This window comes from Lycium barbarum, chromosome 5, assembly GCF_019175385.1.
Source record: "Lycium barbarum isolate Lr01 chromosome 5, ASM1917538v2, whole genome shotgun sequence".
NCBI classification, from domain to species: Eukaryota; Viridiplantae; Streptophyta; class Magnoliopsida; order Solanales; family Solanaceae; genus Lycium; species Lycium barbarum.
Genome location: NC_083341.1, coordinates 8,590,496 through 8,603,687, shown reverse-complemented (window position 1 = coordinate 8,603,687; position 13,192 = coordinate 8,590,496). Strand labels below are relative to the sequence as shown.

The window sequence follows — 13,192 nt, the reverse complement described above, 5'->3', positions numbered from 1 at the left end:
GGATGGCTAATGATCTCCAGCTCTTGAAGAACTTCAAAATAGATCCTCATCCCCAAGTACCCATTACAAAACTATTTCCATAGGTTTAATTGCAGATTTTAGTCCATCAAATATTGACAAATTCTTATTTTAATTCTTGTGATGTTTGATTCGTTTAACCTTTAATTAATTAAAATATATACTATTCGTGCCAATACTTGTGAATCTTCATAAAGTTCATTAACAGTTAAATCATTTAGTTACGAATATGTAACATTGAATTCATATTAGCACTCAATATTCGAGGATAATATGATTGTAGAGACACAAAGAAACCAAAAACACAGTTTTATTAACTACTGGTTAAATATGCTTAACTTAAATAATGCAAGGATCAAAATCAAAATTCACCAATGATTAAGGTTGCCAATGATGCAATCACCCCTTTGAGAAACTTAAAAGATCAATGTTGTAGTCTTGGGAGAGGGAGGATTTACAAGGCTAATTATAATGCGCTTCAAAGTTCACAGAGTAACTGGGCGTTGTTTGCCTCTGAGATATTATTGTATACGTGCAAATAATATCAGCAGAAAACAGCTGCAATAATAGACTTGCTGAAACTCCCAATTTTAAATGAATAAACAAGAAGAAACTAACACAAACTTGCCTATCAAATTTAAAAGCACCATTATCAATGCACAAAATCCAAACATCAGACATCATAGTGACTTCTCTAACCATACAAAGCACCTTTGATACATCAGAAAATCCAGTCGCAAAGAGGATTTACACTGTAGACTAAGTTACATGCTAGACGACGTTGTCTCTTTCTTCGCATGTTGCTGCCTTGGTAGGAAGATGATGATCACTTATTCTTGTAATTCAAGAATAGACTCCGTGCTAGTATGTATATACGCATGCAAACTACTATATGTACCACATGCACATACCATAATGAGGGTCTTGAAATAGAGAACCACAGGCACCTAACCTAACAAAACTGTGAATTGACATCAATAAGATGAGTAGGTAGTTCAAGTAGCTGATTCAGCTAGTAGAAGTGTGTGCCACCACCCACAAGCTACATTTGTCGGTACATGACCATCGATTGAGACCTGGGATGGAATACTCCGGTCAATCACATCGCCCAGTCCAAGCTGCAAAAAGATGAATGAATTCATTTGTTTATTAGACTATACACTTGTAGAATGCCAAGCAAATGAACTTAACAAACTGGCACATCGCTAAATAAGAATCTGCAAAAAGAACATATAAAGCAAGCTGCATTCTTGAGGCACACGACTAAAAACTATGATTACAAGGAGAAATATGCTGAATAAACCTATAGCTACCTGACCATACTTGTTCCATCCCCAGCAAAACACTTTGCTATCACCTTCATAAAACAAACAGCAGAAAGGTTAGATGAGCTAAACAAAAGAAAGAAAAAGAAAGAGTACACTCTAGAAGGAAGCCATACCTGTGACTACGGCAGTATGTCGTGCTCCACAAGATACAACTTTCACATGAATGTTTTCCAAACTTGGAGCTTCCAAAAGCCGAGGTAGTGTCTGATATAGATAAAAGTAAAAGTTCAATACTAGATTGAAGATCTGCAGCACTCTTAGTATTAGCCCATAACGTAGGAAAGCTACTGAAGGGGTAATCATCCTACTGTGCACTTACGTTAAAAGTTTACGGTTACAACCCTTGCCAGAACAAAACCGATCAATAAGACTCAGCCAGTATTTCTGAGTAAGCAAACCACATTTCACTGTATGATATGTTCCCCATACTTTGAAAGCCTCTTATATTTAATAGTTGTAACAGTACTAACAGAGCTATAGGGTTGGATGGAAGGGAAAGAGCCAAAAGTTCGAAATGTACCTCAGCCTGCTCAGCACCAGTGCCTAACTGCCCAAATTGATTCCCTCCAAATGCATATACATCACCATCAGCAGAAACACATACAGTGTGCCAGAGCCCTGCTGCTACACTTTCTATTCCGATGCCAAGTAATGAAGATACACACATCGGACTTAGCTCATCATCTGTACTCCCTTGACCACACTGAAAAATGCAGCATCAACGCTTGATAAAAAAAAAAAAAAAGGGCAGCCCGGTGCACTAAGCTCCCGCTATGCGCGGGGTCCGGGGAAGGGCCGGACCACAAGGGTCTATTGTACGCAGCCTTACCTTGCATTTCTGCAAGAGGCTGTTTCCACGGCTCGAACCCGTGACCTCCTGGTCACATGGTAGCAACTTTACCAGTTACGCCAAGGCTCCCCTTCCTTGATATACTCTTTAATAAATAAAAGAATATCATAATACATCAAAAAGGAACATATGATCATATATTGTTGTAGGGAGATCCTACAGTTACCATTAATTTACTATGCCCTAAGTTCATAGCACCTTTAGGCAAATTCTCAAATTGAAATGAACTTTAGGCATTGGCATTAGGAGCTCAGAGCATCATATTCCGTCTTCTTTCTCTTGTTAGGTAATATATACACACACACACACACACATTTTCTCTTATGGAAGAGGTCGAAATACATAAGTTTTGTTGTGTTCAAGTGTCTAGTGTGCAAAAGATCATCATGCTACAACATAGTGGATGCAAATTTCTTCAAGTCCAGTGCGATTGGGCTCCAAGAAAATAGCGTCAAGGGGCATATATTACATTATTTTATACATACATGATAGATGTATGCACAACATACGAAAAAAGACATGTTTAGTGTTTCACCAAGAATATAGTTTATACTAAATGATTCACGTGCTTAAGTTCACTACGGAATAGAAATACACTGATCGCAAGATACTCACCTGTCCATACAATCCCCAACCGAAAGTTAACAGCGCTCCAGCATCTGCCTTAAAATTCAGCAGCAATAAATTATAAGTAGAAAGTATTGTAGAAGTAAATTATAGGACTGCAAGAGGAAAGCTATATTATATGATAATGTCCCAATAGAGAAACACCTAGAAAGACGAAAACATCACTCATATGAAGAATGGACATGCATATTCGACATGAAGTAGACACGTTCATAAGTGATAACCAATGTTCGTTGAAATAAGCTAGTGCTGAAATGTTAGGTATACCCAACTGATTGATAAACCAGTTACCTACACAAGAACCAGAATACAAACCTGTAATTACTGCACTGTGTCGGCCCCCACAGGCAATTCTCTTGACATAATTCCCAGGAACTCTGAGGCCTTGTCCGTCTGATCCTGGACATCCATGAGAAAGGCCCATAGCTCTGTCCTTTGGCGAAGATGAAGAATCAATGCACAGCACAAGATGTGGGGAGGACACCATTCGAACCCTGGAGCCTAGGCCAAGCTGTCCTTCCCCTCCATAGCCCCAACCCCATACTTGTCCTATATCTAAATGGAAAAAGAAAAGAAAATGTTATCCTTCTTTGAAATCTTTAACAATGTAATTATACAATTCATAAAGGGCAATGTACACAAATTCTGCTCCAGGCTAACAACTTCTATGAATATACACTAGGTTGCACAAAAAAGTTGTTTTTGGATCAATCCAAAGCCCAAAAAGGTTTTTAAAAAGGTTAACCTAAAGACAATTGTATGATGTGTTGAAGCAAGTTTATCTAAGACATACAAAATTACCTGATAATGCCAGTGTATGCCGCCCACCAGCTGCTACACTGACAATTCGCACCCCTGGATTCAGTCCAACTAAACATGGCAATGCTGAGAGACCTTCATTGCCTGAGGATGAGCTTTCAGCTTGTTGCTTAGCTGACGATACCCGTCTTCGTTTTCCACCATCCTCTCCCCCTCTAGTCTCTACACTAGATGCTGCTCCTACCGTGGATCTCGATCCCTGGGGGTGAGGGCTTACTGTGATAAAGTTAATCTTCAAAATATTACTCTGTAAAATGTAAATAGCAGATTGTGCTTCTTTTTGACAGTGAAGCCAATCCCAAAATACCTTGCTGTCCCGGGAATGAACTCTGCCCGTCGCTTACCTCCTTGTCTGCTGCTGGCTCCCCAAGAAACTTTCCAGAAGGAATGCATTCCTTCCAACCCCATGTATAAACTTCTCCAGTTTCTGCATTTAAGGTTTGCGTCCATAAACACATTACAATGAGTGATATTGAAAACAAACAAAAAGAGGACCTATAAAACATATTTCTATAATTATTAGATGCCAGAAATGGGCATTGCGCCTAGCTCAACCCCAAAAGTTAGCTCAAGGGTGACGATTGTCAAGACCATATGAAGAGACAAACAACTCATCCCTCAACCAATGTGTGACACTTAACACCCCACAACCCAAGCCTGCCAACTAGAGCATGGATAACATAACATAACATTGGGGCCCAACATCAAGACACACGATAATAGGGATGGATTTGACACCAATATCATGATAAGAAATGTTCTTTATGCCTACTCAACCCCAAAAGCTAGCTCAAAAGGTGACAGACAACCAACCCTTCAGGCTTCAGCCAATGTGGAAGATGTAACATAGTCAATCCTATATATTTGTCAACTTTGCAAAATTATGAGTACCCAAATCCAGTGAAGGAGGAGAACATAACGGATGTTGAAGTAGAACTACTCTCACATTTGAATATTATCCAAGTCACAAAATATACAAGCTTCGAGTTGCTGAAAGATTAGTGGCACCATTGAACATTAACATTGTTTAGGATACCTGTAACAGCAACACAATGTGCCCAACCCGCTGCGGCCTTTACTATTGAAATTTCATCTGGAAGGGGAAAAGGCTCCGGAATTTCCTTCAAAAGCAAGAAATTGCAGGTAATCTTCACGTGTCTCATACAAGTAGTCATTAAGCTGAGTAAACAAAGTTAGTGAATTACCCCATGTTTCCCTGATGTCACATAGCATTGTCCTAAATCATCCGTTGAACCCCATGTAATGAGCTTCCCAGAATCTGATAGAGAGTAGTATTAAGCAGCACAATAATTGCAATTTAGGTAAGTTAGGTAGCACAGATATAAGATAGTGGAAAACCATAAAGATGACTATTTGAAATCCAATTTAGGACTATGTACACAAAGAAGAATCTCTAAGTTCTGCCAAGAAGCAGTGTATTCAGAAATTCACTAAAAACTAAAGAAAGTTGTGACATCCAGTATCTTCTTGGTTGAATTGAAACAATCAGTTCCTATAAAGTGATCCAAGCTTAAGTTTCCTCTATTCAAATAACAGCGATGACTATGAGGGTATTATCTACATGTTTTGATCACCTTATAAAAACTTTTGGCTTATCTACACGTTTGGTAAAGATTAAAAGTGATTGTAAACCAAAATCTTTAACTATTTTGGTTTGACCATTATCTTTTTACTATTCTATCCTAATAATTTTTGTAATCTCCAAAATACTCTTTCTGAAATAAAACCCCAACTCCTCTGCATTTCATTTGTCATTCAACTTTTTCAAGTTAAAAGTACTTTTAAATCAATATTTTCTATAAGTACTTTCAAGGACATTTAAGCCATTTTGATGGAAGCACTATTTTACCAAAAACACCAACTACTCATTATCAGTTTCAACACTTCCAAACAAACTCATAATTACTTATTTATAAAATCATTTAAAAGTATTTTCAACACTTACACTTAAGGGCCCGTTTGGACATAAGAATTTTTAATTTTTTTTCCAAATCATCTTTTCAAATTAGAGTGTGGTCATACATTTAGCCAATTGTTCACTCCAACTTGAAAAGAGTTTTTTCGAGTAAAAGAAAAAAAACCCCACAAAACTTCAACCATTTTTCACGTGAAATGCATGTCCAACAAAACTTCCTAATAAAACTTCAATATTTTTTTCAACTGAACTGCATGTCCAAACAAAACTTCAACTCTCAGATACTTTTTTTCATCTTAACATCAAATGGTACCCTCTTTTTTTTTCTTTTTTCCCCCAAATATCACCAAATTCATGTTCAAACACCTACTAATTAGTTACTTATGAACTCTTAACAATAATGTCCTACCTTTTTTTGTTTCAACAAAACATAATGCTATAATAAACCCAACATGGAAGAAATATTACCTGAAATAGCCATAGCAAATCCACATCCACCACCACACACATCTTTCCATGAGTAATTTCCTGCAACAATACCCTGCTGTGGAACTCTCACTACAATTGGAGACAACAAAGGTGACCTTTGTGGCGTTGCTCCTGGTAAATACCCCCACATATACACTATCTTTTCCTTCTCTACTATCTCCATTTTCACACTTCCAGCTTCACCTTCACTTCCATTCATCCCCACAAACTACACAAACTCCCAAAAAAAAAAAAAAAAGAAGTTAAAAAAAAAAGAAGGAAATTCACCAACACTCTCAAAGCATTTGCTTTAGGGGGTTGTTTGGTAGCTAGTTAGAGTTAAATAAGCACATGGATTAGTTACGAGGGTCTATCGTCTTCCTACCTCCCTGCGTACACTTTATACTTGCCAGACCTCATATTATGTGAAATTTCACTGGGTATATTATTGTTGTTGTTGTGGTTGTTTATATGTATTTAATTATTCATATATTAGTTATTACACCTTATATTCTGCATAAGATAATACTACCTCCGTTTCAATTTATTTGTCTGATTTTACCTTAGCACGGAATTTAAGAAAAGTAAATAAAACTTTTAAATTTTGTGGTTTTCAATTAAAGACAGTAAAATGTACCAAAATGCCTCATTTCATGGTTTTAATTTATTTGTCTGGTTTTAATTTAACACGTAGTTTAATAAAATAAAGAAGGCTTTTAGATTATGTGGTTTTAAACTAAAGATACTATTGTGAAGAGATTGAATTCTCTTCGGAACGATTCCTGATTTATTTTACATTGCTTCATATATGAATCTACTAGTTTCTTCATTATTTGTAACAGTTCTTTAGTTGCCAAAAAAGGAACGACAATTTTTTTTTAAAAACGGATTAGAAAGTAAGTAAGACAAATAAATTGAAACAAAGAGGGTAATAAATGTATTAGTTACGTGGTTTTTAAAATGTAAACCAAACTCGGTATTAACTTTACCTCCTAACCAGCTACCAAACATAGTATAACTAACTTACACAAAATTAATACATAAATAACTTACCTTGTAACCGGCTGCCAAACAACCCCTTAACGTATTTTTCTTCTTTTTTTTTTTTCAGTTAGAGAGAGAATTTTTGGAGGGCTGTGTTTGCTGTGTAATTGGTTGGCGAGAAAATATTTGAAAAGGTGACCTAAAGTCGAATCAATTTCTAGCCAACAGGGATGCCACGTCGGATGCTTATGTGGCTTTAGTTACACGTGGCGTGATTCTGACCGCTAAATTGGTTAGGCTATTTATAGCCAGGAGTAGACTCGAAGTTTCTGGAATTTCTCCCTTTCAAATTACGCCTTCCATACACCACTGAGTGCTTAATTGCGTGTTTCACCAATTTAAGTGTCTTTTATTAGATATGAAATTTAAAAAATAAAAGACTTTTAAATCTTATATTTCCTTCGTCGCTTTTACTTGTTCACTTTGAATTTTTCATGCTGTTTAAAAAATAATAAATGGAGTATTCATATTAATGATACATATTTTTATTAGATTTGAAAAATAATTTAAAATGAGTAATTAATAATATGTCATATAAGCTAAATATAAAAATAAATACTCTTTTTGATACATGATAAAAAAGGGGAGCAAGACACTTAAAATGATACAGATGGAGTATTAATTATTCTATTTTCTATCTGACATAAAATAATACATAAATTCCCGCATAACTTATACATGTTTTAGTTATGCGGCTTTATACTACTTCTTTACGGGCTTACAAACAAGTTATAACTTATACAAAATTTAATACACGAATAACTTACCTCGTAAGCACGTACCAAACGACTCCTCAGTGTTTGTCTTTATTTTATTTTTTTCAGTTAGAGAGAATTTTTGGAGGGTTGCGTTTGTTGTGTAATTGTTTGGCAAAAAATATTTGAAAGATGCCCTAAATATTAAACAGAATCAATTTCGAGCCAATAGGGAACCACGTCGGATGCTTATGTGGCATTTTAAGTACACGTGGCGTGATTCTGACCTCTAAATTGGTTCGGCGATTTATAGCCAGGAGTCCACTCGAAGTTTCGGAAATTTCCAACCTTTCAATTACACCTTCCATAGACCAATGAGGGCTTAATGGCGTGGTTCATCATTTGTGCGCCACGTGTCTGTTATCTTATTTTTTTCATTACTTTCTGCCACGTGTCCCAGCAATTGCCATTTACAAGTATCTCAAAAAGAGAATCCAAAATAATACTTATTTTTTAATTTAAATTCAAAGTTTTAGGATTATAACAAAACTTAATTTGTTGAATTTGAAATTAATCATTATACATAATTAGTATTTTAAAAAACATAGACCCTCTCGTTTCAATTTGTTTGGTCTTACTTTTCTTCTTAGTCCGTTTCGAAAAGAATGTCTTTTTTTTTTTTTTGCAACTCTTAAATTTCAACTTTTCACATGACATGTTTAAAACTATAAGGTGAAAAGACATTTTAGTACATTTTACATATTTTAAGTTTATGACCACAAAATTTAAAATCTTTTTATTTTTTTAAACTTCGTGTCAAATTAAAAATCAGACAAACAAATTGAAACTAGAAAGTATATAGTAATACAAAGTTTAAACTAAAATTAGTCTACATCCTTTTTGCAATGTGCAGTGTTCTGTCTTTTTGTTTATACAGCATTTTTTAGTCGAATGTCATATTTTTCGTTTACCCACTATCTTTGTGATGACGGAAGGGGGGAAGCTATGAGATGAAAAGTTAAGCTCAATGATAGCTTAATTCTGTTATATAAAGCAGATGATATTTTAGCCATTTACGTCAAGTTCAAACTTTCTTCAAACATGCACGCTCCCAAAGTAGTGCTATAATAAATGAATTTTCTTTGAAGATTTTAAAGTGCTTTTATAGTGGAACAAAAGAAATTTCCAATATTTTTAGATTTTGCCAAAATATATATATATATATGAACACATAAGCAAACACAAACTTAAACTCTTTGCAAGTATTTTGGTAAAAATAATCACGAACTTGTTTCGTAAGTTTTGTATTTATCCCACGGTTACAATTTTTTGTTTTACATCCCCTTTCAATTTGTTTAAAAAAAATGTAGTTTTTATATTTACTAGTAATTTTTAATTTTAATACTAATGATATTTTTAAGACCACAAAATTTAAATATAAGTCTGATACGTTATAATATATAGTTTTCTCTATATAAAATATAGTCAAAATCAAGCATCGCCCCTACCGAAAGACTATATCTACCATGGAAAATAGTGTCACATCTAAAGCTAGTTGGTTGACGAGAAAACGTAGGAGTGTGGCTTTTATTTGGTACTTATTAAGATATTATTATTTGAATTAAAAGAATACCTTAATATTATGGTCTATTCCACACATTTAACTAAGAATAAGAATAAAAAATTTCGAAAATTGAAAAAAAATCAAGTCATCAACGGAAAGAGAGGGATTCGAACCCTTGGTACGATTAACTCGTAAACTTACGAATAAGTTAAAGAGTTTTTGTCTATATATAATCAATTATATGCTTGTGGTTTTGCTTGTAGCCAGCCATTCACAAATAGGAAACCCCAGGTGAAAGCAATTTTAATATTCGACGAAGGAATTAAAAAATGGGACTCCCTACATGTGATCTCACGATTAATACGGTGATCAATGCCAACGATAAATTAAATTTACCTAAAGGTATTGTAGTACTAGAATAAATTATATGTTATAGTTTAATGTGACACACTGACATTTTTATATATTTAGAAACAAAGTCAAAATAAATCAACAAATTCTTAAACCTACACTATCTTTCATTTTGATACCTCATTTCAGCCAAGTACAATTTGATCACCTCGTGTAGGCTTGTCTTTTAAACCACTAATTTTAATATTGTCAATTTGTCATAGGAGTTAGCAACTTAGCATAATTTATTATGGATGCCTCTAAAAGACTAAAATAATACTCATGATATTTTATGTATATTTTAATTTATGTGTCAAATTTTTTATCTTATTGCTGAACTATGTCACTGTCAAATAGTATCAAATGAGTTGCGAAGACACTAATATTTTTCTGCTTGTGTGTTTGTTAATGTTTGTGCACCTTAATATGGTCTTTTATTTATTAGTTTTTGTATATCAAATTTAGACAAAAAAATATGAAAAGCTTTTTCAACTTTTTAAAATATTTCGAAGCATATGTACATTTAATTCATGAAATATGTAAATTATTGACGGTAACAGATACAATTAGAGGTTTTTTGAGTTGTCAAGTGCAAGACTGACACATAGTGATATTGATCTGTCTATTCAAGAAAAAAGTTATTGCAAAGAGGCGTGGCTGAAGGCTCCAGTCATACGCGCCATCATTACCTTAGATCAAACTACACATATGCACACCTTATGTTAAGTTTTCAATCATTATCATAAGAGGGTACCAGGTGTAATGAAACTCCACAGTCGTTATTAAAATTATAGACACTCCTGTTCTTCATTAATTTCTTGGTCTAATTGATGGACATAACAAGGCCATGAGCCATGTGAAGTCTTTTTTGCTCCTTGGAACGTGATAAAAAGAAGGCCAATGAGCAGTCCATTTAGTTGATGGGACAATTGCATGGTCTGTGGGCCTATATATACCTACTGGCCCAAATAAATGCACACCTGGGAGGCCCATGATTGCAAGACTAACCTTAGACACAACTTCATTGACAAAACTTGTTATAGCAAAGTGGCGTTTAGGGTATGGATCCGTATTGCCACATGTTCATACCATAACATTTGAGACTCAAAAAAACAGAAATTTTCACCAATTATCCACTTTTCGAATAGTTATTCGGTAAATGACCTTCTTTTTATTTCTTTAGCAACTTATAGACCTTTAAGATCATAATTTAAAGATTCATTTTGAGCAAAAATCTTATAAGAAAACGCTAGGTCATAATCTAAAATTTTGTAAGTCATAGCAACTGCTAGACGACAGTCTAATATTTATAAGGTTGACAACAACAACAATATACCCAGTATAATTTCACCAGATGGGTCCGGAGAGGGTAGAGTGTATGCAGACCTTATCCCTACCTTGTAAAGGTAGGAGGCTATTTTCGATAAGCTTGACAAATTATGAGTAACTATTAGACCAGAATTTAAAGTTGTCCTAAAAGGTAATTTCCTTATGATTATACTTTCTAAAAAAAGGGACAAAATCTTGATAAAATGGGACATTTGCGTTAATCAACCAAAAACATTGCGTGGTCATTTCGATATCTTTTTTTTTTTTTTGGAGAAATTTTGAACATAAAATTTGAGTTATCTTAACTCATCACATCCTGTGGTTGAAGAAGGTCCGCGATGATGTTCATGAAGTCTGGTTCCTATCAATTGCACAAACACAAATATTTGAATTTCTCAAATGATTGGGCTACCTACCCTAAGTCCAATGATTGGGTTTGTTGGGCCCTAGAGTGGGTGGTTGATGCTCTAAATGGGTTGGATCACTGTGACCCTGTACAGCATCCAATTTTGTGAGGAAGAGGGGTTTTCTGGTCCATTATAAATAGTTTTTGAAGTTGTGAGTTGCTATTTTTAAATGAATTCGATAAAACAAAATACATGAGATCAATAAATTAAAATGCAATAGATCTTTGCGGGGTCATTTACTTTTATTCAAATTGTAACTAGTCATAAGAGATTATTTTCTGAATTTTGTGGAACCATTAGGAGCTCTTAAATATTAAGTGTTTGTCTGAAAAATTACAACAACGTACACAATGTAATCTCACAAGTGAAGTCTGGGGAGGGGAGGATGTACCGAGACCTTATTTCTTTCTTTTGGTAAAGGAAAAACATATGGTTGGATTATAACATTATAATCAGTATTTCAAGAAATGCTAGCATTTTTTATGTCTGTTAATGTAAGGTCTGCGTACATCCTCCCCTCCTCATGCTCAACTTGTGGATTACACTGGATATATTGTTGTTGTGCATGTAATGGAATCAAGTACTATGAGATTGATAAATTAACACGTGCCATTGTTTTATTCAAATTGTAATCGACTATAAGAGACCATTTTCTCTATTTTTTGGAACCATTAGGAGTTTGTATATAAATATGTGGCATTTGTTTGAAAATTAAAAAAGAAAAACGTTTGAAACTTTCTTTTTAATTCTTGCAAAGCCTAGATTTTTAGTTGCCTCTAAACTCACTTTTCGAAATCTTTTAAAAACTCCAAAAAACTAGGTTCGATTTTCGCAGTGGTGCAAATTATTTGATGTGCCCCAAAATCATTGGTTGTTATGTTGGTGAATTAAGCTGTACTTCAATTCATAACACCTCCAATGCCCAGATCCTTCACCACAAACTTAACCAAAAATGTATATATTCATGTGTGTTGTTTCTGTTATGCACGTCACACACATGACAATCGAACCATCTTTTCTTAAATAAACTAGATACCAGAGCCCATATATTTTTATTTTTATTTTTATGCAATTATAAAAAGAATTGATATATTCTACAACATTTCTTGAAAGTCATGTACGTAAAGACAGAAATTTTGAGAGCACGGGTTCAATAATTTGTGCCATGATGTTATTTCTTTGTTTCAGTTTATATGACTTTATTTAAGAAAAAGGTTGATAGACACTTTTTAAACTACGCGTTAATCAAATTTGAACCAGAATTTCAAAATTTATTGAATTTTTAACTACTTATAAATACAGAAACGTCATTTGAACTACCATTCCCATAGGCTAAAACGTGAAGCATTTTATACATATGGTGATTATGTATATTGTGTCATATAACATGAGCATAGATATGGTATAAGATTTCTATCCTTTTTTTTTTTTACTTAACCTATCATAAGTATGTACTAATAAATTATTTTGGCTATTATGGTGCTCCGTATATAATTAGAAACTTAAGACATTGGAAAATGCCTTTTGAGAATGTAATACCCATCTTAGTTTCTTTTTAGGATATTAAACAGTACTGCAATAAACATCCGAGTAATTTATTTTATCAGTTGTAACAATATTCAATTAATTTGATTATAGAATTACAGTTGTTGAGGTAAGATATCACCCATGAAACAACAAAATGTAATAAGTTGTAATAGTAACTTTTAAAAAATGA

The 13,192-nt window shown here is 34.0% G+C and overlaps 1 protein-coding gene across 5 annotated transcripts; it reads right to left on the bottom strand.

Annotated features, from left to right (window-relative positions):
* Positions 1–590: 590 nt before the first annotated feature.
* Positions 591–7,980, bottom strand: LOC132640350 (ultraviolet-B receptor UVR8). Of its 5 annotated transcripts, none has more exons than XM_060356911.1 (12): positions 7,858–7,980; positions 6,047–6,275; positions 4,848–4,921; positions 4,679–4,763; positions 3,950–4,069; positions 3,625–3,858; positions 3,139–3,378; positions 2,812–2,855; positions 1,867–2,049; positions 1,460–1,550; positions 1,332–1,375; positions 591–1,136 (listed from the first exon to the last, which is right to left on the bottom strand). In XM_060356911.1, the coding sequence occupies exons 2-12, from the start codon at positions 6,264–6,266 to the stop codon at positions 1,014–1,016; spliced, it is 1,458 nt and encodes a 485-aa protein (XP_060212894.1). In that variant the 5' UTR covers positions 6,267–6,275; positions 7,858–7,980; the 3' UTR covers positions 591–1,013. The 5 variants fall into 5 exon arrangements, with proteins under 5 accessions (XP_060212894.1, XP_060212896.1, XP_060212895.1 ...); XM_060356913.1 differs by lacking the exon at positions 7,858–7,980 and adding an exon at positions 7,100–7,475 and having other exon boundaries at positions 1,867–2,030; positions 2,812–2,859; XM_060356912.1 differs by lacking the exon at positions 7,858–7,980 and adding an exon at positions 7,100–7,461 and having other exon boundaries at positions 6,047–6,284.
* Between the last annotated feature and the right edge of the window lie 5,212 nt (positions 7,981–13,192).